Genomic DNA, 26504 nt, shown 5'->3' with positions numbered 1-26504 from the left:
CAACTTTCCAAAATATATAGTGGATCTCACCGAAAAATCACATTATCCAATAAAATTGGACTTCAATTTCTATTTATCATTCAGTTATATTTATCAGAATGGGTTGCATGTTTTCATATACCTTCTTGAGATAATTGTCTAAGGAGGTGGTTAAGTGCTGTTTTTCTGAGGCAAGTTCCTTGTAAGCAGTACACTGTTTGATCAGCCCATCTACTCTTTTGTTAATGCAGTTTACCATTTCCTGAACACCAGTCATCCAAGAACTGAAGGCAGAAACAAAATGACAGTTAGCATTTTTGCTGGTAGGTAGGATTATAGGAGGCAGATGAAAACAATTCTGATCCTTTGCACAGCTAGCCTTTGGAAAACCAACAATAATGTTAATTTGCAGCAAAACAGAGAAACTAGGACATGTACATTTGTGGATTTTGTTCTAACACTTTCCCTTCCTCAAATGAGTTTCTCACCAGAACTTGTGAGGAAACAAATATGAACAAATTTACTTCAGATAAGTAAACCTATCAAAATGTGACCCTGAATAAAAAGACGGAATGCGGTTGCTAGACTGGTGACTGGGCGCAGCTGCCGAGACCAAATAACACCGGTCTTGAAAGACCTACATTGGCTCCCAGTATGTTTTCGAGCACAATTCAAAGTGCTGGTGTTGACCTTTAAAGCCCTAAACGGCCTCAGCCCAGTATACCTGAAGGAGCCTCTCCACCCCCATCATTCAGCCTGGACACTGAGGTCCAGCGCCGAGGGCCTTCTGGTGGTTCCCTCACTGCAAGAAGTGAAGTTACAGGGAACCAGGCAGAGGGCCTTCTCGGTGGTGGCGCCTGCCCTGTGGAACGCCCTCCCATCAGATGTCAAAGGGAAAAACAACTACCAGACTTTTAGAAGACATCTGAAGGCAGCCCTGTTTAGGGAAGCTTTTAATGTTTGACGGACTATTATATTTTAATATTTTGTTGGAAGCTGGCCAGAGTGGCTGAGGAAACCCAGCCAGAAGGGTGGGGTATAAATAATAACAATAACAATAATAATTACCGTTGAGGGGATATTGCAGCATACGAAACAACTTGCATTTCTTCCCCGTCACTTCCCCTTGCCTCAGTGAATTTGTGGGAAAGGGGCTGTGAGGAATGCTTTCAAGAATGTGAGGAAGAGAATTCATCCACTGGGAATCACCCTGGATTCAATCCTAATGAACGGTCAAGCTCATAAAACCCTGGGTTGCATTTCCTCATTTTCAGGATTTGCCTTATTTCTGCCTAAAAACTCCCCACGTTCCGCTTGATCATTGCTCATGTGGAAAAAGAGTATTCCGACCTGCTTAGAACCATGTAACTTCCCAGCAATAATTGATACCTGTCAGGCAACTCCTAAATGTGTATGGGGTTCTTCACTTATATCCTTAACTTACCTGTGGGCATCTCCTTTGCTAAGCAAGGTTTGTCCCTTCTGCAAGGCATCAGCTGATCCTTCTGTAATCTCTTTCTTCAGTTCCTCATGTTTTATTGCCAAGAGAGGCAAGCTTATGCCTTCAGAGTTAAGAAGCTTAAGGGAGGCCTCTACATTTCTAAGTACGTCACACGCCTATCAAAACAAATACAGTTTTTGAAAAGTAAAAGACAGGGGCCTTTTAAATAAAACATATTACGAAACAGTTTTTCTTCAACTCAGCATAGAAACCATTTTGTTTTAAGAATTTATACCCCGCTTTTCACCATCTGGGTCCCAAAGTGGCTTACAAAACACATCCAAAATTTAAAACATAAATTAAACACCAGAGATTAAAACGTCAGAGCGGATTCATGGTGCAAAGTCCTTCTGGAATAAAATAGTTGTTGTTGTTTTTAATGATATTTATTAAGGTTTCAAAGAAAAGAATTACAAGAATTAGGGGGGGAAAGAAGAAAAGAAAGAGTAGAGTAAAAATAAAAGAAAAAATACAAAATACAAAAAAAACCACTTAAAAAAATACATCAGTCTTTCCATACCTTACATTCATTTTCTTGTTTCCCTGACCTCCTCACACCTCCCTTTTTTGTATTCCAATTCAGTTAGTTAATTCAGCAATTTCTTTCCCTCTTTGTTTTTATCTTAGTCCTTTAACATAATATATTATAACTTTGGATTCTCACCTGTTAACAATCCATTTTTACATAAACCTTTATAACATTGCTGCTTAAACCACTTAACTTCATTCTGACATCATTCTAACATTCATTAATTTTGCAATATTTCTGTAAATAGTCTTTGAATTTCTTCCAATCTTCTTCCACCGACTCTTCTCCCTAGTCTCGGATTCTGCCAGTCATTTCCGCCAATTCCATGTAGTCCATCACCTTCATCTGCCATTCTTCCAGAGTGGGTAGATCTTGTGTCTTCCAATACTTTGCAATAAGTATTCTTGCTGCTGTTGTGGCATACATAAAAAAAGGTTCTGTCCTTCTTTGGCACCATTTGTCCGACCATGCCCAGGAGAAAGGCCTCTGGTTTCTTCAGAAATGGAATAAAATAGTTTTAACCAGGCTTCTGAAATTCAGCAGGGATGATTGAGGTTTGCTTGATTTCTATTGTGATTGAGTTCCATTGAGTTGGGCCCACTACCCTGAAGGCATGACACCATGTTGTTCCATAGTTTTGGAACAGGTTCCCATATGCTGGCTCCTACCGAATCTGCATGCACAAAGGAGGTTCTGTGGGGGTGCGGCTGATGAATATTGATAAGACCCGTGAATCCCTGAGTCCCGCGCGGCTGCAGCCAGCCCCGCGAGGATGTAGATGGGGGCGTGAGCCTGCAAACCCCCCCCCCCTTATGTCGGGAGTGGCTTTTCATGTACAGCAGCAACCTGTAAAGCAACTTGCTGCTGAGAGTAATGGCAACTGGACTGGGGCCTTCAGTTTAAAAGTGCTCTTTAGTTAAATGTCAGAAACCAAATTACCAGCTTCTTGGCTTCCCGGTGCACATTTTTCTTTTTCTGAGTATCTCTGCCTTCAGTTATGAGGGAAATGTCTGAATTGCTGTATTACCAAAAAGATGATGTAGAAGAAAGTGAGACTGTGGGGAAAGTATCTTCAGTCCTTTTTACAGCAATAAAATAAAATAAAAATGGATGCTTGTTTGACTTTCAAAAATGACCAGGAGAACGAAGTCTGTAAGGGTACATGAAGAAGAAAAATGGATGGGGAGTGGGGTATAATGACAGGATTATCACTTTGAGAGAAGACAGCAGCAGTGGAGGGTGAGCAGGTTTATGTAATTTCCCTTCTCAAACCCTAGAACTGTAGGTGATGGTGAGTATTTATATTAGCCTTTTTTAAACAAAAGTGACTTCGAGCCACTCACAACAATAAAATTACCAGTCAGTTTTGAAAAACTCAGGAGTCTTTGGATCAGAACTCTAGGCGGTATACAACTATTCAGGTCCCATAGTGCAGGCTGGACAATGAAACTTCCCCTCCCCATCTGCATCCCCCCCCCATCTGTTGTGGGTTTCTCCTCAACCTTCCAGAGCAGATTTAGGGGGCACATGACAGGAAGAGAGGGAGTGGAAATCCCATTGGCAGAGCCAAAAATGCTTACGTTGGGCTAGTAGAGCTGTTTACTTGGGTACCATTCTCTGGACTTCATGACATAAACCATACTAGTAATGAAGTTTGTTCTTCGAAAGGTACTGGATGCAGACAGGGAAAGATCTCTACCTGAAATGGCTTGCTGGAAGAGGAAGGTCTTCAGCCGAAAAGTCAACACTGAACTCAGTAGAAATTACTTCCTTGCAAAGACGGATAGGATCGGGTTGTAAGACTGGTCACAACCCTCAGATGACCTGCTCTAAAGCCACTACTCTTAACATTGTATAGAGTAGGAAGTTTGAAGACTGGAGCCTTCTGAAGTTAAGTTTTTCCATGACAGCTGTGATAACCACTCTGGCTGTCAGGATTGGCCCTTCTTATATTGCTACAGTTTCATAGATGGTGCCAACTCAGCATAATATGATACGGTAACATGGCCTTTTCATCCTGCTGCAGTTGATTAATGTAGCCACACACTAGGAAGCTTGCTTCAAAAAGGGCGGCCTCTGGCAAGTGCTGCTGGTTTTTAAAGGGGTTTTTAAAGGTTTCCAGAGGTTTAGATGTTGTTCACAGGCTTTTTAGATGGTGTTGCCCACTATACGTGATTTCACATACACACACGGTAACCGGGAACGTAATCCTCGCATAGGCGGGGAGATGCCTGTACTGCTCTTGGACGTAGTAATGTTATAGCGCTCTCCTTTTAATGGGTGAGAAGTGACACAACAGGTTGCTTAGCGTCCCACCAGGGCCGTCTTAAGTATATCTGGTGTCGTGGTGCAAAGATCCCTCCAGAGCCCCCCCCTTCCCAGAATTGCCAACCTTTTTATGGCGCTGCCGGCAGCTTTGCGGAGCTGGAGGAGGCGGGCAGCGGCTGGAGGGCGGCTCCTCCAGCGGGGAAGAGGCAGAGGCTCCGGGCGCGGCACTGGTTCAGCGAGGCGGGCAAGGGCGGCAAGCTGATGCCGGGAGGTGCTGTGCCCAGCCTCAGCCTTATCCCTGACGCCCGTGCCGCGGTGGCCACGGCAGGCGGAGGCTCTGGGTGTCAGCGCGGCATGGCGAAGGCAGGCGAGGGCAGTGAGCTGATGCCAGGAGGAACCACGTCCAGCCTCTGCCTCTTCCCTGGCACCCTCCAGAACTTGGCACCCTGGCACCCCGCACCACTTGCCTCTATGGGCAAGACGCCCCTGCGTCCCACCAGACAATTCAGCAGTGCTGTGAGATATCTCTCCTTTTGAGATGCGCTATTCCATTATTGACCTTGATGGTAAGAGAGGGCTCCGGCACTGAATACAGGCACTTGCTCCTACCACTCATTGGATTAGCAGGACCATTGAAAAAGCTGGCCATTGGACTGCTTCAATAAAGCAGTGATCTTTTACAGGGGGGAGGGAGCTCCACTGTCACTGTTCCTCTGCCTGGGAGATCAGTAATGAGATGAGAGCCATAGGTCAATGATAGAGCTTATACTCTGCATGCAGAGGATGGGAAAGAGTCTTGCTTGAAACCCCACATGGGGTAGAAATGCCAAGCTGAATGGTACACTGGCCTGTCAAGACAGCTGCTTAGTTAACCCCCCCCTTTTCCCCCCCTCCTCCACAGCAATGCTGATAGAAATGTGAACTGATAGTTTTCCCTTCATAAGCACTGCTAGAAGAAGAAGAAGAAGAAGAAGAAGAAGAAGAAGAAGAAGAAGAAGAAGAAGAAGAAGAAGAAGATAATAATACAGGGAAACAGATCTGTTTCAGAGGGCATTGTTTTTAAAAGGAAAAAAATGGCAGTCCTGTTGTTGATTAATTTTAACACATTGGTTCATAACATAAAATACAGCAAAAGAGCCAGAACTAATAGTTAAGTGCATTCACATTAGCATACAAAGGTTTCTCCTTCTCTAGCAGGTAACATTACTAAATAAATACTTAGAGAGCAACCTGCACTAAACTGCCCAGTCACTCTTCTGACAGAAATCAGCTAGTCTTCTCATAAAGCCAGATTATCTAAATGAAATGATGAATGCTTCTCTCACCCTGGGTATTATTCACTCTTTGTTGCTGTCAATTGTTATTGTAAACAGAGTATGAAATCTTTTTTACAGTAAGGTTATTTGTGCACACACACACAATATGTGACATACAGTAAAATATTATTTTTGAGTTACTGTGTGTTTACAGAAAATAAACCTGCCAGTCAACATCACTGAGTCTTTTATAATCTCCGAATGCCTCCAAATCCATCCCCTTGTCTCATGCAACTTCTGTTATCTAGTTTTCTTCTATTCAAGTTAGAAAACAGTTGCTTGGTACAAGCCTCTTCAGGAATTAAGATATTCAGAAGGAATCCTATTCCAGGTGCCTTCTTTGCCTGTAGTGAAGTTTGTATCCACCAAGACTATTTCCTCATCAGAGGAATACAATCTCAAAATTCCCTGATCATTACAAATTGCAGGGAAAGAAGGAATGATCATGAGTTTTACTCCCTGGCATGGTAAAACCTATCCAAAATATGAAGATGGCTGGATGTGGTGTCAAAATGTTTAGGATTGGTTGAAAGTGACACACACAACCCCAGATTGCCAATCGTTTGGCAGAAATGAAGGCAGTCAATAAAAAACAGCCCAATGGAAACTGAGCATGCTCAGTGGCCATGGAATGCTGAATAGGGGAGGTGAGAAACAGAATCATGGAAGGGACCATGAGGGTCATCTAGTCCAACCCCTGCAATGCGGGAATCTTTTGCCCAGTGTGGGCCTCGAACCCACCACTCTGAGATTAAGAGCCTTATGCCCCATTGATTAAGCTATGGGATGCATCATTTTGGTGCAGGTCCCACTTTTACCTAATATACTCTCATTCTTATGTCGGATAAATTGTAAGCCTCATTAAGAGCCTACCATGGTTGAGAAGCAGGTCAAAAAGATATAACGAAAGCAAACAAATAAGCAAACGGGAACTCAGTACAGACTCATAGACCACAAAGTTCAAGAAAAGGTCTAGTATTTCTGGAGGGTTTTTTTTTGTGTGCAATTTTAATAGAACTCTCAAAACATTTTTTAAAAAGTTTTAAGAACAAGTACAGTGTATACTAAAGCCTCTCCTTTTCAGGGAGGGGAGGGGTTGCGCGCGGGCCTTGCACTTCCTGCCCTTAGTGGGGGGCGTGTTTAGTCATCAGGGAGTCCTGGCGCACGTCACAACCCAGCCAGCCAATCCGGCTGGCTGGGGTGTGTGGCTAAGCTGCATTTAAGCTGCCATGCAGCCGAGAGTAATTCCTTCTGCTCCCTGCTACTACGGATCTCCCACCCTCCTGCCCTTTCTTCTAGTGTTAGTCACTTTGACCTTGCTATGGACTTTGGCTGGTCGCCTGTTGAAGGGGCCTGGTAGGAATTTTTCTACTTGGCAGATTGGCACCAGCCATTTGGTTTTTGCCTACCTCGTAGCAAATCATCACAACTTTGTAAGGTTTGGCTGTTAGGCATTGGGAAAACTTGGTTCATGGGAGGGGAGGTTGTGGCCATCACCTACCCCTCCACTTTAAGGGTATTCCGTTAAAGGAGTCCGGGGGTCCTGGATCCTGTCCGAAGCCTGGGCGGTGGCTAGGGCCATGGCACGACCTTTCCGGTGACCCTGGGGGAGCTCCGAGTTGATGTACATAAACAGGGCTCCCCCTAAAGGTGGTTAACCCTTTTGAGACTTCTTGCATGGCGAGTGGGAGTCAGATATAGTTGGAATGGGTCCAGTGCCTAAAGCCAATACCATTCACATTCTGTACCCAATAAAAGTTGTGACCTTTTTTCGCCCATTAACCTAAATACTGGTGTCCATGTGTTTTTATTCCCCAAGGGGGGGGGGCCTTGACGTACAACAGCCCCACCTGTTTCTTAGAATATAAACTGCTGGAGGCAAAATCCTTGGAGGGACTCCTCTGCCCCTCCCAGAATGTTCTGCACACAGAGAAATACATACAAATAAACGCAATGTTTCTCTTTTTGAAACTAGAAACAGAACTGTGACAAACTGATAACAAACGTGGTGCGATATGCATAGTGTAAGCAACTGGACCACATGTTGTGGGTTGGTTAATCCTTCGACTAACCTTCGCTGCTGCAGTGAAGAATTCATTGGCTTCTTGCAACAAGGTTTTCCGCTCCTCCATACAACGGTTCACTTCCTGTTGCAACAGGTTCATTTTCTGATTTGAAAGCTTCAGGTGCTCTTTTTCAGCATACTCTTCTGAAAACAGAATCTTGAGAGCCTCTGATTTCAAATCTTCCACACTGGAGCTCCATACCTAGAAAGAGAAGGTCTGCCTCAGTTAGCTATTAGCCTGCAGGATAGCCACCCCATGAAAAAGACAATGGCACAGATTTAAATAAAACTTGCACATGCTAATTTACATGCATAGATTCCATACCCTACAAGTGTCCTGGAAAAAATAGGACATTGTTTTTTATTGCAAGAGAACAGTGGCCATGCTCTCTCTCGATTTTGAATGCAATTTCCCTCCAAAAAGTGCTTTTTTTCCAGGACCCTGTTTTTGGTTGCCATGCCTGCCCAAAATATGTTTTTTTTTTGGGGGGGGGGAGGAAACTACAGTGCAAAATTGCATGAGATTACAGCAACCCAAATGGTTCCCATTCTCTCGCGATAAAACAAAACAAAACAGGAAGACGCCATCCTGGATTCTAGTTTCAAAGTGTTAGAAGGTAGGAGATGCAAATTCAGAAAACTACTTTTTTTAAAATTACATCTCATCACGGTGAAGAAGATTGTGATCAGGTGACCTGTGTGCCTGCTCCGTGTGCTGTGGGCAACCTCAAGACCCCAGCATTTGCTAAGGAACCCCAGATAGGAGGGGGGAAAGAACATGGCAGTGAGAGGGAGCATCAATGGGTAGGTAGACAGTTAAACTCGCCTGTTGTACAGATGGTCCCAGTTGTCATACCCAGAAAGGACATTTGATTCACACAAACGTATTTGAGATTATTATTATTACAGTACTAGTCATTAAATTTGTATACCACCCTTCACCCAAAGATCACAGGGCAGGTCCACAAGATAAAAACCCAAAAATGAAAGCACAAAAATACCTAATAAACTAGTATACTTCTATTTCTTTTCCTGTGGATAGTTAGGCCTACATTGCAGCAGGTAGTCTAATTTCCCCGTGCCTGGACACTTCACAATTCCTTCAATGCAACTAGTTTTGTTGTTGTATTTAAGAAGAGTTTCCTCCACCCTTTTAAATGGTTTTATATTTTACTTTGTATTTTAACTCTCTTTCTCCCCGATTTATTGTAAACCACCTACAGAGGTTTATGTAACAGGATGGAATACAAATGCCACAAATAAACAAACAAACAAAGCCATATACCAAGGCAGCACTGGCTTACAGTGTAGAGATAGTGTAAAGAGTTACAGCAACTACTTCCCATGCATAGGTTATTATATGGCTAATAAACAGGAAAACCATTCTTCCGGGATGAATTGGAAACAGCAGCAAAGAAGTACAAGCCTTTTGTTCAATTACCTATCCTGCTGAGCTGCAAAATACCCATCCTACTAAATAAGGGACAGCAACTACCATGTTCAAAGTAGTGCTAATATGAATGGTTGACAGTACCCTCGAAATTCAATTACATTGCTTAGGAACAAACATATGGGCATCTTGCTATCATTTAAAATACAACCACATGCATTCAGTTACAGTATTTGACACAATGGCATTATCAACAATTTGCCAAGTTTCACTACTGGGCAATCCAGCGCAAGCTATTCATGCCAATGTATTCTTGAAATCAATGAGCCTAAGTGTTTTACTGCAATGCTTAAATCCCATTGATTCTAATAATGGTAATCCTATCTCCTTAAAAATGGACAGCGTCCAAAAGTTAGTCAGCGCAGTGACCCTTTGCCCTTTCCTATGAAGGGGAGCTATTTGTGTGCAAGCATTCCAAGATCGCCCACTGAATATGGAGAAGCGCCCTGAACACAGAGGGCTTTGCAATCACATCAGATCTGCTGGATCAGAGCCACACACTTGTCAAAGATCACCAGGGCTCAGTTTCATTCCTATGTGACTTCATTGTGGGTCTTGCGTGGCTTTAAAAAATAAATAAATCTGTTCAATAAAGAAGAAAATATTCCCCATTATATTCTCTTGCTGGTATGGGTTATGGTAAACTTGACGCACTTTGGTGTTTATTGGTGGTGTTAGAAGATTTCTAAATGGAAAGGTTGCCATCTCAGAGGTAAAAAGCACAGAGGATTTCTGTACTGCGGGAAGTCCCAGGTCCATTCTCTGGCAGATCTAGTTAAAAAGATCTCAGGTGTCAGGTTTGGGAAAGATTCTTGCCCGGTACTTTGGAGGGTCAGTACCGAGCCGGATGTGTGACTGGCCTAGTGTCACCCAGTGGACTTCATATCTGAGTGTGGATTTGTACCTCGGTCTCCCCAGTCCCTGTCCAACATTCTGCTCACTATATCATGTTGGATCTCTGCACTCAAGAAAGAAGCTCTACAGGAAAGGTTACAATAATAACATTTAAAAAAAAAACAAAAAACAACACAGAGAGAGAGAGAGTGATACACACACATAATCTCTGTCGTGTTGAAGAAAAGTGGTTGCATCTGAATTAGCCATGTGTGATGTGTCTTATCCCTCTGTGTCCTTTAATAGCCAATGAGTATGCTAAGCTGGCAAGGAGGAGGCTGCTAGATATCACAACCGTGGTTTCCATCCCTATTCGGGAATTTGGTGCTACACATGTAAATGCAGGGGAGGGAAGGGTCCCTCAACAGAGACAGGGACATGTGCATAAGGCCCTCTTTGGGTTGACACCAATTTTGCGTAGGCCACAGGGCACAGACAGCATGCGCACGGGTGTCTTAAGAGGCAGGACCAGGGTTGACGCAAGACATTTTGGCGCCTGAGGCAAACCACCAAATGGCGTCCCCTCCCAGCCAGGGAAGAAGAGGTGAGTGAAGATCTACATCAGGAATGGGGTGGGTGGTATAAAGATCGACATCTGGATCTGCTGCCCCTGTCCCTTGAACGCCTCACTAAAGTTTATGTGACGCGGGTGGCACTGTGGGTTAAACCACAGAGCCTAGGACTTGCCAATCAGAAGGTTGGCAGTTCGAATCCCCGCGACGGGGAGCTCCCGTTGCTCGGTCCCTGTTCCTGCCAACCTAGCAGTTCAAAAGCACGTCAAAGTGCAAGTAGATAAATAGGTATCGCTCTGGCAGGAAGGTAAACGGCGTTTCCGTGCACTGTTCTGGTTCGCCAGAAGCGGCTTAGTCATGCTGGCCACATGACCCAGAAGCTGTACGCCGACTCCCTTGGCCGATAAAGCAAGATGAGCGTCGCAACCCCAGAGTCGGCCACGACTGGACCTAATGGTCAGGGGTCCCTTTACCTTTTAAGCTTGGTGGGTTTGGATTTGATATCCCGCTTTATCACTACCTGAAGGAGTCTCAAAGCGGCTAACAATCTCCTTTTCCTTCCTCCCCCACAACAAACACTCTGTGACGTGAGTGGGGCTGAGAGACTTCAGAGAAGTGTGACCAGCCCAAGGTCACCCAGCAGCTGCATGTGGAGGAGCGGGGAATCGAACCTGGTTCACCAGATTATGAGTCCACCGCTCTTAACCACTATGCCACACTGGCTCACTGGGTATGGTTCATTGTGTAGACTGGGGGATTTTCTCTTTGAAGCCTCAGGCACAAAGCCCTTTTCTTGCCTCTCTGCTGGACTGCTGAGATAATGATTTGATCTACAAGGATGAACTGCTACAAGTGAGCTGCTTAGCACAGAGGGTCAGCTGTCATCTGCAGTGATCCACAGCAGCCAGAGACATTACTGTTTTAATACTGCGCGCTATTTGGTGGCATGATATCATTGTCACTTCTTTCCACCAAGAGCTGCAAAAAGCCTGATGTTGCCATGCCTCTGCAGATTTCCTGAGCTACCTAAGTACCTCTGAGGACACACAGTATTATACATAACCTGTGCTCAGTGTCTCTCCACAGACAGGTCATGCTATTTTACTTTTTTGCCTTCTCAGTAAGTAACCTTTAAAATTGCAGTTCTCAATATTCCATTTGGCACAGAAATTGAGCCCCTTTGTAGATCTCTTGATTGATCTGGCACTTCTGAAAAGATTGGTGCACACAGGGTGAAATTATACTTTGGGGGGGGGGGGGTTTAAAAAAAAAAATCTGGACCCTTTTGTTCAAAAGAGGCTGTGAGACTTTCAAAAACATGAAGCAGCTGAGAGAAAAAAAGCGCTCCTATGCACCCTGAATTGCAGAAAAATCCTGGGTGTGATCCAGCCAAAGTTAATGACTTTTAAGTGTGATTGTATCCAATTATAGTGATTAACTCTTTCCCACTGAAGTCAATGATACTTAAATTTGTTTAGCTTTCTAGCTGACTGTATTCAGAATGTTTATTTTCTTAAAAAGCCATCATTGGGACAGACACTCTTAGAGTTGATCTCTTCTTCTTGAAATTTAAGGATACATAAGTGGAAATGAAGCATGACACTAAAATTTTGCTAAGGATGAAGAAAAAACTGGGAATGGGTGGAATATGTAAAGCAACATGTAAAATGATTAATTAAAACAAAATAGCTGACTTTATCAACAGCCACCCCATATGTGATAGGTAAAGAAGCTGTAGTGTGTGAATGGGGAAGCAGTTTTGCAATGGGGAAGCAGCCCCAAACCTCAGTTACACATTGAGTTTTTGCTTGCATTTCTTAACTAGTTTAGCTAACCACCATTCATATATTTCCCCTTCTATTAATTTGTCTGCTAATGGAACCTTAGCACCATAGTTTTTAAGAGTGACCTGCCTTGAGAGGGGTTGCCACTTGTCAGAAACCTTGAGCAAATACATATTCTTCCCAAACTGGGCAAAAACATATAAACTAGGGCTGGATCTACACTGCTAAGAAAAATGCTATAAAAAACCGGATATATATATATATCTATATATCCCATTGACAACGGATTGCTGCTCTACATCGCCCTCTGGTGTAACATTTTATAACGTATTTTTTACGTTATAACTCACCAGTGTAAATTAGTCCAAGCAATGAAGAGCCCATGATTTAATGAGTGAAATGATAATCCTCAGGGGAAAGATGTTCCTATATCAATACAAAAGTCCACTGTAAGAAATTGAAGGACTACAGTGAGCATGTTTTAGATAAGATGGTTCTTACTTTAACCTTATTTTCCATTTCCTTGTGCTCCTGGAGTAATTCTTCATTTTCTTTTAAAGATGACCCCAGCTTTTGCTTATGAAAATAATCCTTTATGTTCTTCTTGTACCAAGAGGTGATCTGAAAAAAGAAACAATATTTTGAAGGACGGGTATGTAACTACTGAAGTGACATTAATCATAAGGATAGTTATATAATAACCCATAGTGTGTTGAACGAGATTAATCATAAGCAATAAACATAGATGATTAGGATCACATTCCCAATCACTGAATGGATCCAGCACAATGGTAAGAACTCATTCATCCTGCTTACTGCTATTCAACCTATATCTTTTTAGAAATAGCTCAGCCTTCTGTGAATTGGTTTGAACTGTACTGCTACATTGCGAGTTATCTATTCGTTTACAAACCCAGTTTAGCTTCATTTTTAATGAGAGCGTGTGAAAAATCTTGTCTTTAGCCAAAAGAATAGGAAATTTGTAAATGAGTCTAATAAAGGCCGGGTTTCCACAGCCCAATTGTCTGCACACTGAAGTTTTAAACAAATCCTGTTTACAATGAATGAGGACTTGTTTTCAGTCTTCACTTTGTTTTGTGATTTGGTGTTTTATTTGATAAAGAAAAGCATTGCCCTGGGAACTATAATTATTTCACATCCACATCTACTCTATTTTAATCCTATAAAGCTGCAGGATGTTAAGACAGAACCTATTCTCTGAACTGTGGGCACAAACAGAGGAAGGAAACCAGTGACCCCCAAGCAGAATGAATATACTTTTAGCTCAAGGCCTGCATGTAACTATCCTATGACAATCCCTCGCCCCGGAGAATGAGGAATAAATGATCAGGGACCTAGAATCCTTTGCTTATGCAGTTGTGTGCACAAAGGCTCTTTCGAGCATTAAAATGAACATGAGGAAGTCAAGCATGCAAGATCCTTCTCCCCATTCCATTAATTCTTATAATGCCTAAACAGAGTAAGAGGTATGTGGAATTTGATATCACATGGGCTAAAATGCAGCTATTTTATTTACTGGTGTATTGGATCATTACCTACATACACACCATAATCCAGTATAGAGTTATGCTTAACCTCCTTTAATTTCAGTGGGGCTTAAGCATGGGTACAGAACCGTGTGAGACTGAGGCCCTAGGCTGTCCTTACATGTCACAATTGGAGCTATTAAGTATTCCTCTATGAATATTCTGAAAGTAAACAAAAATGCTTCCCACAAATCTACAACAACACACTCAGCAAATTACCTAAGGAGTTTGGTGTAGCAAGGGATATAAAGAGATAATTAATGTAATTAAAATTTAATTTGATGTCACACCACAAAGCTGCTTCCTAAGTGCTTCCAATTTATTCATTCTGATATGTTCCTCGTTCAAGGCCTGATTTCATTTTTAAATCACAGTACTGGAGAGGTGGGGAGATACGATATATATGTGTGTGTGTGCATATATATATATATATATATATATATATATATATATATATATATGCTTTCGTAGATTTTCACGGGTACAGGAATGCAGGTTTTGGTGTCTTCGGGTGTCTTCCCGTGTAAGAGTCGGGGTGTCTGTGCGACGTTTCGACGAGGTCTCACTCGTCATCTTCAGGCTGGTGCTTTCGGCTTCTTGTTACTGGAACAGAGCAGAATCTGGTGTTTGAGTTCCTATAAATACTGTTGAGGGGTGTGGTGTATAGCCTCCAACGTTCTGGGCAGAGAGGAAGTTCCTAGATTAGTGTGCCTTTTCTTCTTTTGTTCCTTAATTACTTGAGGGATATCTTGAGTGATTTCATGAGTGATATTCTGAATACCACTGGGTGGGTCATTAAGTGTAGATTAGTTGCTAAAGCTTTTGTGTCTTGACCTCTTGAGCTTGTGAAGAGTTTTTCTGAGAAGATGGCTGTGCTGCATTTAGTTGTGCTCTGGCTTGGCTTCGTGTATAGGGGCGAGCTGTGGTTTTGTGCCTTGTGCCAGCCAGATCTGTGTAGGGATTGCAGGGGGGTGCAGCATCCGGAGGTGCCACTATAATGTGGCTACTGGATGGAGTCTGTAATATGTCTGTGGAGAGGGTCTGGGTTTGGGTCTGGTGTGGTTGATTGGTGACGGCGTTCTGTGTGCCTCTGGTTCTGGTGTCGGTTTTTGTGGGGAGGGCTAATTTCCAGATGTCTGGCAGGCGGGACGTGTCGTCACGCTTGTTCATGTTGTGAGGGTGTTTCTCTATCTCGATGGCTTCCATGATTATTCTCTTGTGGTGATGTTCCATGTTAAGGAGCAATTTGGAATCTGCAAAATTAAATGCACGTATCGCAGAACACAAGAATGCCGTCAAAAAAGAAGAAAAAACTTCCTCTCTTTTCCAACACATGAAAGAAACAGGACACGAAATTAACAACAACATAATCATTCTCCCAGCAGACAAAGGCAACGCCACTGTTGTGATGAACACATCGGACTACCAAGCAAAACTATCAAATCTACTCCAAGACCCTACCTACCAACCTATAAAAACAGATCCCACCACCTATCTGGAAAAAACCACCAAATCCAAAATAAAAGCCTCTCCTATCAGTGAAGAAATCCAGCTAAGAATCATCCCCAGAGAAAAATCTTCCAGATGCCCCAAACTCTACGGTCTCCCCAAGATACACAAAGAAGGAACACCACTCAGACCAATAGTCAGCTCCATAGGCTCACCTCTACAAAATCTCGCTAAATTTCTCGCTAAGCAACTTCAGCCCTATGCAGAATCCATCGCTTCACACGTTACTAACTCCTTCCAGTTCATTGAAACAATAAAGAAGCAATACCTACATCCCGATGACCTACTTGTGAGCTTCGATGTTGTATCTCTCTTCACTCAAGTGCCCATTAATGAAGCCTTGACAGCCATTCAAAACAAATACAACCCCCCCAAATACATCCTGGACCTGACCAACCACTGCCTAACCAACACGTACTTCATCCACAATGGACAAAGATACAAACAGATAGAAGGAGCACCTATGGGATCACCCCTCTCACCGGTCATCGCAAATTTGTACATGGAACACTTTGAAACCAATGCTTTAGACAAGTCAGAACACAAACCCAAACTTTGGCTCAGATATGTTGACGACACCTTTGTAATTTGGCCACACGGGAAAGAAAAACTAGATAGCTTCCTCACACATCTCAACAGCCTACACCCCAAAATACAATTCACTATGGAAATAGAAGACAACAACCAACTCCCCTTTCTTGACGTCCTAATCTACAAAAAACCTGATGGCTCCCTAGGACACACTATCTACCGGAAAAAAACACACACCAACCGCTACTTACATGCACAATCACACCACCACCCTGCACAAATAAACTCCGTAGCCAAGACTCTCATCTCCAGAACCAAACGCCTGGCTGACAAAGACCACTTGACAACTGAGTTACAGAATCTCTCAAATGTGTTAATCGCCAATGGATACCAGAAAAACAGGGTTACGAAGCTAATCCAAAAAGAAACACCCCCCAAAAACCAAGACACAGAAGAAAACAATGGCATGGCCCTCCTTCCTTATATCAAGGGCACTACAGACAAAATCAGCAAAATCCTCCATAAACACAATATCAAAACAGCCTTCTGCACCAACCAAAAAATAGCCAATATCCTCAGAAACCCAAAAGACAAAATCCAGCTGGAAAACCAAGGGGTCTATGAAATACCCTGCAAAGTCTGCCCAGCCACGTACATTGGACAAACAAACAGACGAATAAATGCACGTATCGCAGAACACAAGAATGCTGTCAAAAAAGAAGAAAAAACTTCCTCTCTTTTCCAACACATGAAAGAAACAGGACACGAAATTAATTTTGCAGATTCCAAATTGCTCTTTAACATGGAACATCACCACAAGAGAATAATCATGGAAGCCATCGAGATAGAGAAACACCCTCACAACATGAACAAGCGTGACGACACGTCCCGCCTGCCAGACATCTGGAAATTAGCCCTCCCCACAAAAACCGACACCAGAGGCACACAGAACGCCGTCACCAATCAACCACACCAGACCCAATCCCAGACCCTCTCCACAGACATATTACAGACTCCATCCAGTAGCCAAACTATAGTGGCACCTCCGGATGCTGCACCCCCCTGCAATCCCTACACAGATCTGGCTGGCACAAGGCACAAAACCACAGCTCGCCCCTATACACGAAGCCAAGCCAGAGCACAACTAAATGCAGCACAGCCATCTTCTCAGAAAAACTCTTCACAAGCTCAAGAGGTCAAGACACGAAAGCTTTAGCAACTAATCTACACTTAATGACCCACCCAGTGGTATTCAGAATATCACTCATGAAATCACCCAAGATATCCCTCAAGTAATTAAGGAACAAAAGAAGAAAAGGCACACTAATCTAGGAACTTCCTCTCTGCCCAGAACGTTGGAGGCTATACACCACACCCTTCAACAGTATTTATAGGAACTCAAACACCAGACTCTGCTCTGTTCCAGTAACAAGAAGCCGAAAGCACCAGCCTGAAGATGACGAGTGAGACCTCGTCGAAACGTCGCACAGACACCCCGACTCTTACACGGGAAGACACCCGAAGACACCAAAACCTGCATTCCTGTACCCGTGAAAATCTACGAAAGCAAATATATATATATATATATATATATATATATATATATATATATATATATGAGAGAAATGCTCAGTGTTTCTTTAATGACAGTTGCAATAGGAAATTTTTATACAGGCAGTGGGTACCTATATAGAACCCACTCAGGAATTAACCCAGGAATGTGCTTTGACAGATGAGATGAGGGAGGAGGCTGTTGCTGGACCTCGGGTGGCAGAGATGGAGGGAGCTGTGGCCCAGCAGGAACATGAGTCGTTGGATTTGATGAATGAACCTGGAAAAAGTCAGATTTGGAGAGACGGAGATCTGCTTGGTTTGGAGATGGGGGGCTGGATGGACCCCCCTATGCAGGGATGTTTTGATTTTTCAAGTCTGGCTTTAGGCCGGGGGGAGCTCGGAGTTGTGGGGGCCCCTAATTTTGGAGGGGCCTTGAAACATGCTTTTAAATACCACATGGATTTCAGTGTTGACTATGGAAAAAGGGGCTGACTTGTCGAGAAGGGACAAAAATATTGTCAAGGTTGGAGTCTCCCAGAGTGAAAGGAGCAGAAGACAAAGTAAAGTACAGGTATAAACATGAAGAAGACCTGTGGAACGGACATGGAAAAGACTTAAGAGCCTCGGATATAAGGTCACCAGGTTGATGGACTAGATGGATGGGATAGAAAGGACTGACAAAACCCGCGACCAGGAGAAGAGACAATGGATGAAGATTGGAAGAAAGTTTTAAAAATTTATTTAGAAAAGTATCGCAAAATTAATGAGTATCAGAAAAATGTTGGAATGAAATTAATTGGCTTTAGCAGAAATGTTAAAAAGAATTATGTAAGAATATGTTATGGTTAAAAGAATTCGGTATAAATAAGATTTAAGTTTTAAGTTTTAAGGCTTTTTATGGTAAGATAAGGTTAAAACAGATCAAGGTAATTTAATGACAGAATATTGTGAAAGATGGAAATGATTTGCTGAGATAATTAACAACTAGAATTCAAAAAAGGGAGGTGTGAGGAGGCTGATGAAATAAGTTAATGAAAGTTAAGGATTTGGGAATATTGGATTTGTTTTTAAATTTGTTTTATATTTTTGTTTTTTGATTGTGTTGCATTGTGTGTTTTGTTTTTCTCTTTTTGATTTTGGTTTGTATTGATTTGTATTGTTTAATTGTTATTTTTATCTATTCTTTTCTTTCTTTTTCTCTCTTTCTTATTTTTTCCTTCTTTTTTCTTTGTAACTTTAAAATTCTCAATAAATATCTTAAAAAAAAACAACATAGTGGAATCACCTGGTGCCTGCTCCTGAGGATCCGGCACAGGTGCAGGCACTTCAGAATCAAGGCCCTGCCCCAGTTCAGCCGGCCCTGGAGGCAGGGACTTCTGTGCAGGCTGGGATTCCTCCAGTTCAGCCTCTGAATTGGATTCCCAGGCCATCACAAGTGCAACTCCATGAACAGGCATATTACCCAATTAGGCAAGTGTACGATTGCATGGTAAGATACACTTACGCTGTTATAAAAATGAAAAGCCACCCAGCAAAATTGTGTAAGCTGTGCTAATTGATAATTGTGCTCTCAATGTTAACACTCTGAAATGTGCTGAAATGCAGTAATATATTATCAGCTACTAGGCGGGTGCCTGCATCCTTACCGCCTGAGGTGTGTATTTGTTAAAGAAGATTTGAAAACCAGAGCCACGGAAGCACTAACAGAGATAAGCATTCACTAAGCACTGTAGAAAGCTTACTCTCCCTTCACCCTGCTGTGGAGGGGATAGGGGATAGCAGATTTAACCAGTTTCTCAGGATTGTTAGAGGGACTCACAACAAAGTCCAACATGGATTTTGTAAAATAACTTGCTGAAACTGCACTGCTACCCATGAGAATATGTGCTGTGGGTAAGTGGTGAACCTGACAAATGACTCATAACAAATGAGTCCTGGAAGACTAAGGTCCAGAAAAGGTTTTGATAAATAGGTGCCACTCCGGCGGGAACGTAAATGGCGTTTCTATGTGCTGCTCTGGTTCACCAGAAGCGGCTTAGTCACGCTGGCCACATGACCCGGAAGCTGTCTACGGACAAACGCTGGCTCCCTCAGGTTATAGAGCGAGATGAGCGCGCAACCCCAGAGTCGTCCGCGACTGCACCATTGCTGGCCATGGCGTTTGGATTGTGGACTTAATACATTTATTATGTCCATAGCTTTCACAGGCAAATGTCTACTTCATCACGGGCATCTGAGGATCTGAGTTATTGTTTATAAAAGGTGTGCCAGCATTTTTACTTGTGGGAAATCATTTAACAAACCATAACCTCTGACCTCGCTGTCCACCTTGGAGCAGCAAGCTGTGAATCAATGAGTTCGGGAGCCTTGAATAACCATAATTTAGTTGTTCTCCTCAAAAAGAGATAATTGGGAGCCATTGAGAAATGTATGAACACTATACATTAATAACGGATCTGCTTGCCGAACTAATTATGTACAAAACAGCCCTGCCTGCCTTTATTTTTCATTAATAAAAGGAATTTGCTGAAAATATTTGAGAAAGAATAGTTTGCAGCTGCCAGGGATTACGATGTTTTTCAGATGATTGCACTGCGGTTAGGAGAAATATGCCATTTTTAACGCATTATTACCTAAATGCCTGCTCCCAGCTGAGCTGTTTCTTGCTGTACTGAAGCAAACTGAGGTTGTTACTCTAGCTCCTAAAGTGAGATCGTGGGAAATGGAGCCGATAGCCAGCTCTCTTCCACGTCCCATTTGTGATACCAAAGTTTACAAATTCTGGACACAGTATATAGCACCTGTGTGGAGAAGTGGGCTCCTCGCCTGCTCTGAAACCCCCTTTACAATCCTGTACAACCAGTCTTTCGTTCCATGCCCTCCTCCATGTTCCCGTCTGGCATGGCCATACTGTAGTGGACCAGTGGAAATTGTTGCGGACCCACTCGCAGCGACCCCTCTCCAGAGAGCAAGGCTTTTGTTCTCCTGTGAAGGTGAACAAAATGGACAGGACGGCATTCTGGAATTTAAAAATTGTCCACAGCTTTTTTGATTCCAGGTGTAGTTTGGACTTGGCTCAGGCATTGGGTGCATATCCCTTTCAGCCCCCCTGGTAAAGGGCTGACACATGACAAGGTCGAGCCTAGGATTAATGGGTCGTCTACATGGATGGCCGTCACAAGCTGCTGAAGGAATGTCTATGGCCCATCTGCTGCATGCCTTGGCTTTTGGAAAGAGATCAACAAGACCCCTCTAATGGGGTACCCTGTTACTGCACGGTCCTGAGGTGGGGGTGATGCACCACTTCACCCCCTGCATGATGTTAGACTGAAAGGATTCCACTCAATGCCTTATCTGCTAAAGTTGTGACTATTGCTACGGGGAAGGCAAAACCTGCAAACAGCGCCAACCTGTTTGCAGGCAAATTCCTTCTTGACTTGGAAGGGAAAGGTTAGCATACAAAACCCAAAGCATTACTGAATAGGGTGGGGAGGGAGAGATGTTCTTCAGCTGACTGCAGGCCCTGGGGTCAGGGGCAGCCAGCCTTTATAGGGCTGGGGTGGACCAGAGTGAAGCCTGCTCCACTTTGGTCCGCTCCTAAGCCCCGCCCACACAGCCTGGCGATATTGACCAGGATTCAAATGGACAGATGGCAGGAAAGCCCTATCTACTATATTTTAAATGGTGATGGTGACACAAGTGAATTTTTCACACTGGAAACAAAATCCCCATTGCTGGCAAACTTGTACCAGATATTACCAAACCAAGTGTACAGGATAAAGAATGAATACTTTTCAACAAGGTATTTTTCAAACTTATTTCATGAACTTTGTTTCGCAACATTGGTTTTAACCAGTGAGAATCTATCTCAGTAGTGAAAATATTGTATTCCTAGGCAGATCCTCGGTTGAGCATTTCTCAGGAGACAGAGCAAAACAACAACCCACCTGGCGTCACCCTGGGCCTTCTGAACTATAGCTTGTGGTATCCTCGTGATTTGCATACCAATAGCTGTGTGGCTCACATTTTGTAATTTTCACACCAACCCTCTTTATATTATTTTAAAATGGGGATTTGTTCTCAGCTACCAGGCTATAGCCAACGGCTGTGAAGTTGACACCTCTGAAGGAACACGGGATTTGTCATTCTGGGTACAGATCAATCTAGTCAAGAAACTGGTAAATGTAGTCTTCCCATGGGCAATTACAAGCATCTGATGGATGCTTCAGAGTTTCCTAGCAAGCCCAAGCAAATTCACAAGGCTTTACTTGGGGGGATGTTATATAAAAATGCAAAGAACAATTTGTGATTTATAATGTACCCATAGCGCATTACAAAACAGGTAATGTGATGCTCTCCAGGGGGCTATTTGAAGAGCTTTGAGGAAAACCCACGACAAAGTGACGCTGCTTCCATTTGCATATTTAATTTACATGCCCAGGCTGCCAACTATGTCAAAGAACACAAGGCACTATTTCCTTACATATTTGTTAAGATGATCTCTGTATAATGCTATACGACTTTTCAGTTTTAAACTTCCTTCCTATCCTATGACTTACGACGTCTTGGGAAGTTAATACTGCTTGTCAATGAGTGAAAGGAGGGTTCATAGAACATATCTAACTGATACCATAAAAAGCATAATACAGGTGTTAGGCCCTTCTTGTCATCAAGGGCCACATAACATTTGCAGTAATCTTTTCAGTACCAGGTAAGGACTTAACTTTCCCCACAGGCTTTTAATGGACTGAGATGATGTTGGGTTCTGTTATTAGGGTGCTGCCAAAGTTTCCCATAGCTGTAACGGAGGGTTTGTTTTGTATGGATGAATGGAAGGTGTTTGTAGGAATTCTATTCATGGTATAATGTGATGTTTATGTTTTTGAATGTGCTGTAAGTAGGAAAGTCGGACAGAAAGTCCCAATAAGAAATGGAAACAGATGCATAAATTTTGTTTGTTGTCATGACCAGATTCACGTCATGTGAATGTAAGCAACATTTACAGTGGTACCTTGGGTTACATACGCTTCAGGTTACATACGCTTCAGGTTACAGACTCCGCTAACCCAGAAATAGTGCTTCAGGTTAAGAACTTTGCTTCAGGATGAGAACAGAAATTGTGCTCCGGCGGCGTGGCAGCAGAGGGAGGCCTCATTAGCTAAAGTGGTGCTTCAGGTTAAGAACAGTTTCAGGTTAAGAACAGACCTCCAGAACGAATTAAGTTCTTAACCTGAGGTACCACTGTATTTGTTAACACTGGGGTTCCTTCCCCCCGCTCCGCAAAAAATAATAATAATATGTAATTAATTACGTTGCTGAAACTTCATTACCTCCCTCTCCTGCTATGATGCTAGGCACATTTACTTCTGTGTAATCTCCAATGAACCCAGTGGTACGTACTTCTGAGTAAATATGCATAGGATTGCTTTGCAAATTTCATACACAAGGTTGAGATTTGACTCCAAACGCCATCTGAACACTAGCCTATGGTGCTGTTATCAGGATATTTACATTAAAAATTGAATGGAATGAGGACACGAAGTGGCTTATGTAGCAGTCCCAGCTTTTCCCAGCAGGATTTTTGTGCCTTTAACAGCTGGATGGCATTGAATAGCACTGATAAGAAGGCCCCCAAATGCCAGGACTGTGTTAAAGTCACATTAAACACGGTGTGACTTATTTCTGAATAAACGTGCAGAGGACTGTAGCTGCAATCCTAACCCCTTCCCTAGAAGTAAGCCCCATTGAATTCAATAGCTCATTTCTGAGTAGACATTTATAGGGTTGCACAGTGCCTGCTTACACTCCCTCTTCCACACAAAAAAGACTGAAGGAGCAGGAGCCTCGTCCTCTCTTGCATGTGGCTACACAGCATCACTTCATCTTGTGGCAGCAACCTATGCCATGATTTCTTGGAACCTGGAGGGGCTTTGAGCTCTGCCTCCTGACGCTGCATCTCCTTCCCCAAACAGCCATGTTGCCGCAGTTGTCCGAAGGGAAACCCCAACACAAGAGTTTCTGCCCTTGCGTAGGGCTTTCATGTGGCTGGGACACTCAGGAGCTTGCATGCTGGGGGATGGGGGTTCTTCAAAGAACCATGAGCAGTGTGTGGTTGTTTGAGGAAGGTGATACTACGTCAGGAGTGGGGCTAAAAGTATGTCCCCGGTCAGTGGCGGAGGAAGCCGCTCAGGCGCCTGTGGCGGCCCAGGGGCAAGGCGAGCCACCCATAAGGGCAGGGTGCACCATGACCATGAGGCCTCCAGAGTCTGCCTGCCGCCTCCCACTCAGCTGCCCTACAGCTGGGGGGAGGCAGCGGGCAGACTGTTTGGGCAGCGAGGAGTCTGCACACGCCTGAGAAGAAGAAAAAGAAGAAGAGTTTGGATTTGATATCCCGCTTTATCACTACCCTAAGGAGTCTCAAAGCAGCTAACGTTCTCCTTTCCCTTCCTCCCCCACAACAAACATTCAGTGAGGTGAGTGGGGCTGAGAGACTTCAAAGAAGTGTGACTGGCCCAAGGTCACCCAGCAGCTGCAGGTAGAGGAGCAGAGACGCGAACCCGGTTCACCAGATTACGAGTCTACAGCACTTAACCACTACACCACACTGGCTCTTTCCCAGGAGAGACGTGTGGCTCTGGCGCACTGCAGGCCCCGTGGTGAGTGCCGCCCGGCATTTTGTCACCCCCCTCAGTGGTGACACCCGGGGCAGACCGCACCCACCACCCCCCTTCTTCTGCCCCTTCCCCTGCTCAAAGTAATCATGGTAAGGCCGTGCACATGAATAACACAATAAATAGGGTTACGGTTACTCAGATTTGAGTCCCACTGGGTGCAAGCCTAATGATCACACCAATATCGCATCCCATCCATGTGTTTTATCTGATCCAACACATTAGAGCCTCACTTCGCAGTCCTGTTTGCATGCATGCATTTATATATACAGCTATATATGTCTCTCTTTCCTACCTGGTTTTCCTGGTGATGCCACTGGCAGATTTGCAAAACCTGCTCCAGTCCTTGGCGCTGCAGCTTCAGGTATTTGTCCAGTTGCCTTCTCCTGTCCTGCAGGACTTCGAGGAGGCTGCCAATTTTCGTGCAGCTGCTGTGGGCTCCCTGAACGAATTCTGGGTTCACATTCGGCCCGTCAGATTTGAACTCCTCTATGAATTCGGTAAGGTCGTGGCTTTTGTTCAAGAGGACCAGAGACTTTTCTAAGAGCTCTGTGGCCGGGCAGGGGCAGGGGAATAGGCAGAGAGAAGAAAGGTGGTTAACTCCTCATATATGGTGTGATGTTCAGGGTGGACCACGTGCAAAAGGATTATTGGCATATATATCTAAGATTCCCTGACATATATCTAAGTAGAAGATAAACTATAGAACTTTGTCTCCCCCCCCCACTTATGGTGGTACATTCAGTTTCCCTGGGCCTGTAGCTTCTAACCACATACTGCCTCAGGTTCTAAGCACTGTAAGCCTCAAACACACTGCAGCTCTCGAACTCTGAGCTTTCCAGACTGTATTTTGTGACACTTTAGCGTGTTGGCTGCAGTGTGTAGGTGTGAACGCTCCCCGTGTTCCTCCTGGGACAGGAAAGGGGTTAGTTTAACCTCCGGTTTGCTAGTAAAACTGAATTACGGTGTCACAAAATGATGCATGTCTAAAAAGTCTGCCACCAACAAGAAAAGTCTGGAAAATTCTGCCCTCACTGATCTCCAAATGTGTAACTTGTATTTTATTGTGCTGTATACAGCGCATAAAATACCCGAGACCAAGGCTACATATCTCTTCTCTGGCTTTCAGTACAAAAGCTGCATTATTCAGCTGTGAACTACACAATATTTGAAAAAAAATGTGTGATCTGGCTTTCACTTGGCAGGGGTATAATCCAAACCACACCAAACCTGTACTGATAGGGATTCAAATACACATTAATGTTATACCCAGCAGAGGGCAGTGATGACATTCAGCAAACACAACATTTATTACCAGGTGACTTCCCACAGAAGCAATTCAGACATCTGCATATTATTGGGCAGGGCCGACAGCTTCTGAAGCCCAAAATATTGAGCATGTAATTTGCATATTATGCCAGTGGTATTTATATACATTTGCACATTTCCACTGCGATACTTGTTCAAAATGCCTTACATTTTGTGAGGAGGCGGGGGAAAGAAAACACTGCGCAGCAATGTGTAGCATCACAATATGATAATAGGCAGTCTGAGCACCACCACTAAAATTATTTTCTCTCAAAAACACAAAAGGGCAGAGTTCAGCATATAAGTGCCAACATTCTCTCTCTCTCTCTCTCTCTTTCTCTCTCTCTCTCTCTGGCAGAACAATTTGCTCAAGTACTTCACATGTTCATTACCACACAGACGCTCTTACCAATTGACATTTCCCAGAGTCTTGACAAATAGTGATTATTGCAACTGATGAAAAAAATCACAAAACAGCAGACATGGTGTAATTTACGGGGGATAAAACTTTCTCTTGATATAATGAGAAAAGCCTCAGAATGTGATTTGATTGGGAACGGGTGGGGAGGGAGAGACATCTTACTGCTCTGCTTTTGAAAGAAATCTGTGCCTGCTCAGGAGAAATGCCCCTGAGATGCATGTTAATTTTATGTCAAAATGATAATACATAAATGCTTTGACAAAGGTGTTCCTCCTCAGAGAGTATCTGTCAAAAATTGAATGTGAAATGCAGCGCTGAATCACTTATACCCAGGGTAGCCAGTGAGGTGCTCTCTAGATGTTTTTGGACTATACAGTGGTACCTCGGGTTAAGTACTTAATTCATTCCAGAGATCCATTCTTAACCTGAAACTGTTCTTAACCCAAAGCACCACTTTAGCTAATGGGGCCTCCTGCTGCCGCTGCACTGCCGGAGCACGATTTCTGTTCTCATCCTGAAGCAAAGTTCTTAACCCGAGGCACTACTTCTGGGTTAGCGGAGTCTGTAACCTGAAGCATATGTAACCTGAGGTACCACTGTAAATCCCATCATCCTTCGCCATCAACCATGTTGGCTGAAGCTGATAAGAGTTGGAGCCCAAACAC

The 26504-nt window shown here is 43.6% G+C and overlaps 1 protein-coding gene across 4 annotated transcripts in view; it reads right to left on the bottom strand.

Annotated features, from left to right (window-relative positions):
- The window catches only part of CCDC141 (coiled-coil domain containing 141), a 97134-nt gene that overhangs the window by 30875 nt on the left and 39755 nt on the right, over positions 1 to 26504 (bottom strand). For all 4 annotated transcript variants that reach the window (XM_082200747.1, XM_082200749.1, XM_082200750.1 and 1 more), the window contains exons 5-9: positions 24406 to 24659; positions 12800 to 12919; positions 7666 to 7860; positions 1424 to 1596; positions 122 to 263 (exon numbers count right to left, since the gene is read on the bottom strand). In XM_082200747.1, coding sequence (XP_082056873.1) covers positions 122 to 263; positions 1424 to 1596; positions 7666 to 7860; positions 12800 to 12919; positions 24406 to 24659 — 884 coding nt within the window. The remainder of the gene's footprint in view (positions 1 to 121; positions 264 to 1423; positions 1597 to 7665; positions 7861 to 12799; positions 12920 to 24405; positions 24660 to 26504) is intronic.

The sequence above is a fragment of the Podarcis vaucheri genome (assembly GCF_965113315.1).
Source record: "Podarcis vaucheri genome assembly, chromosome: 1".
Lineage (NCBI taxonomy): Eukaryota > Metazoa > Chordata > Lepidosauria > Squamata > Lacertidae > Podarcis > Podarcis vaucheri.
The sequence above is the reverse complement of the archived record's forward strand: the minus strand, read 5'-3'. Positions and strand labels throughout refer to the sequence as shown.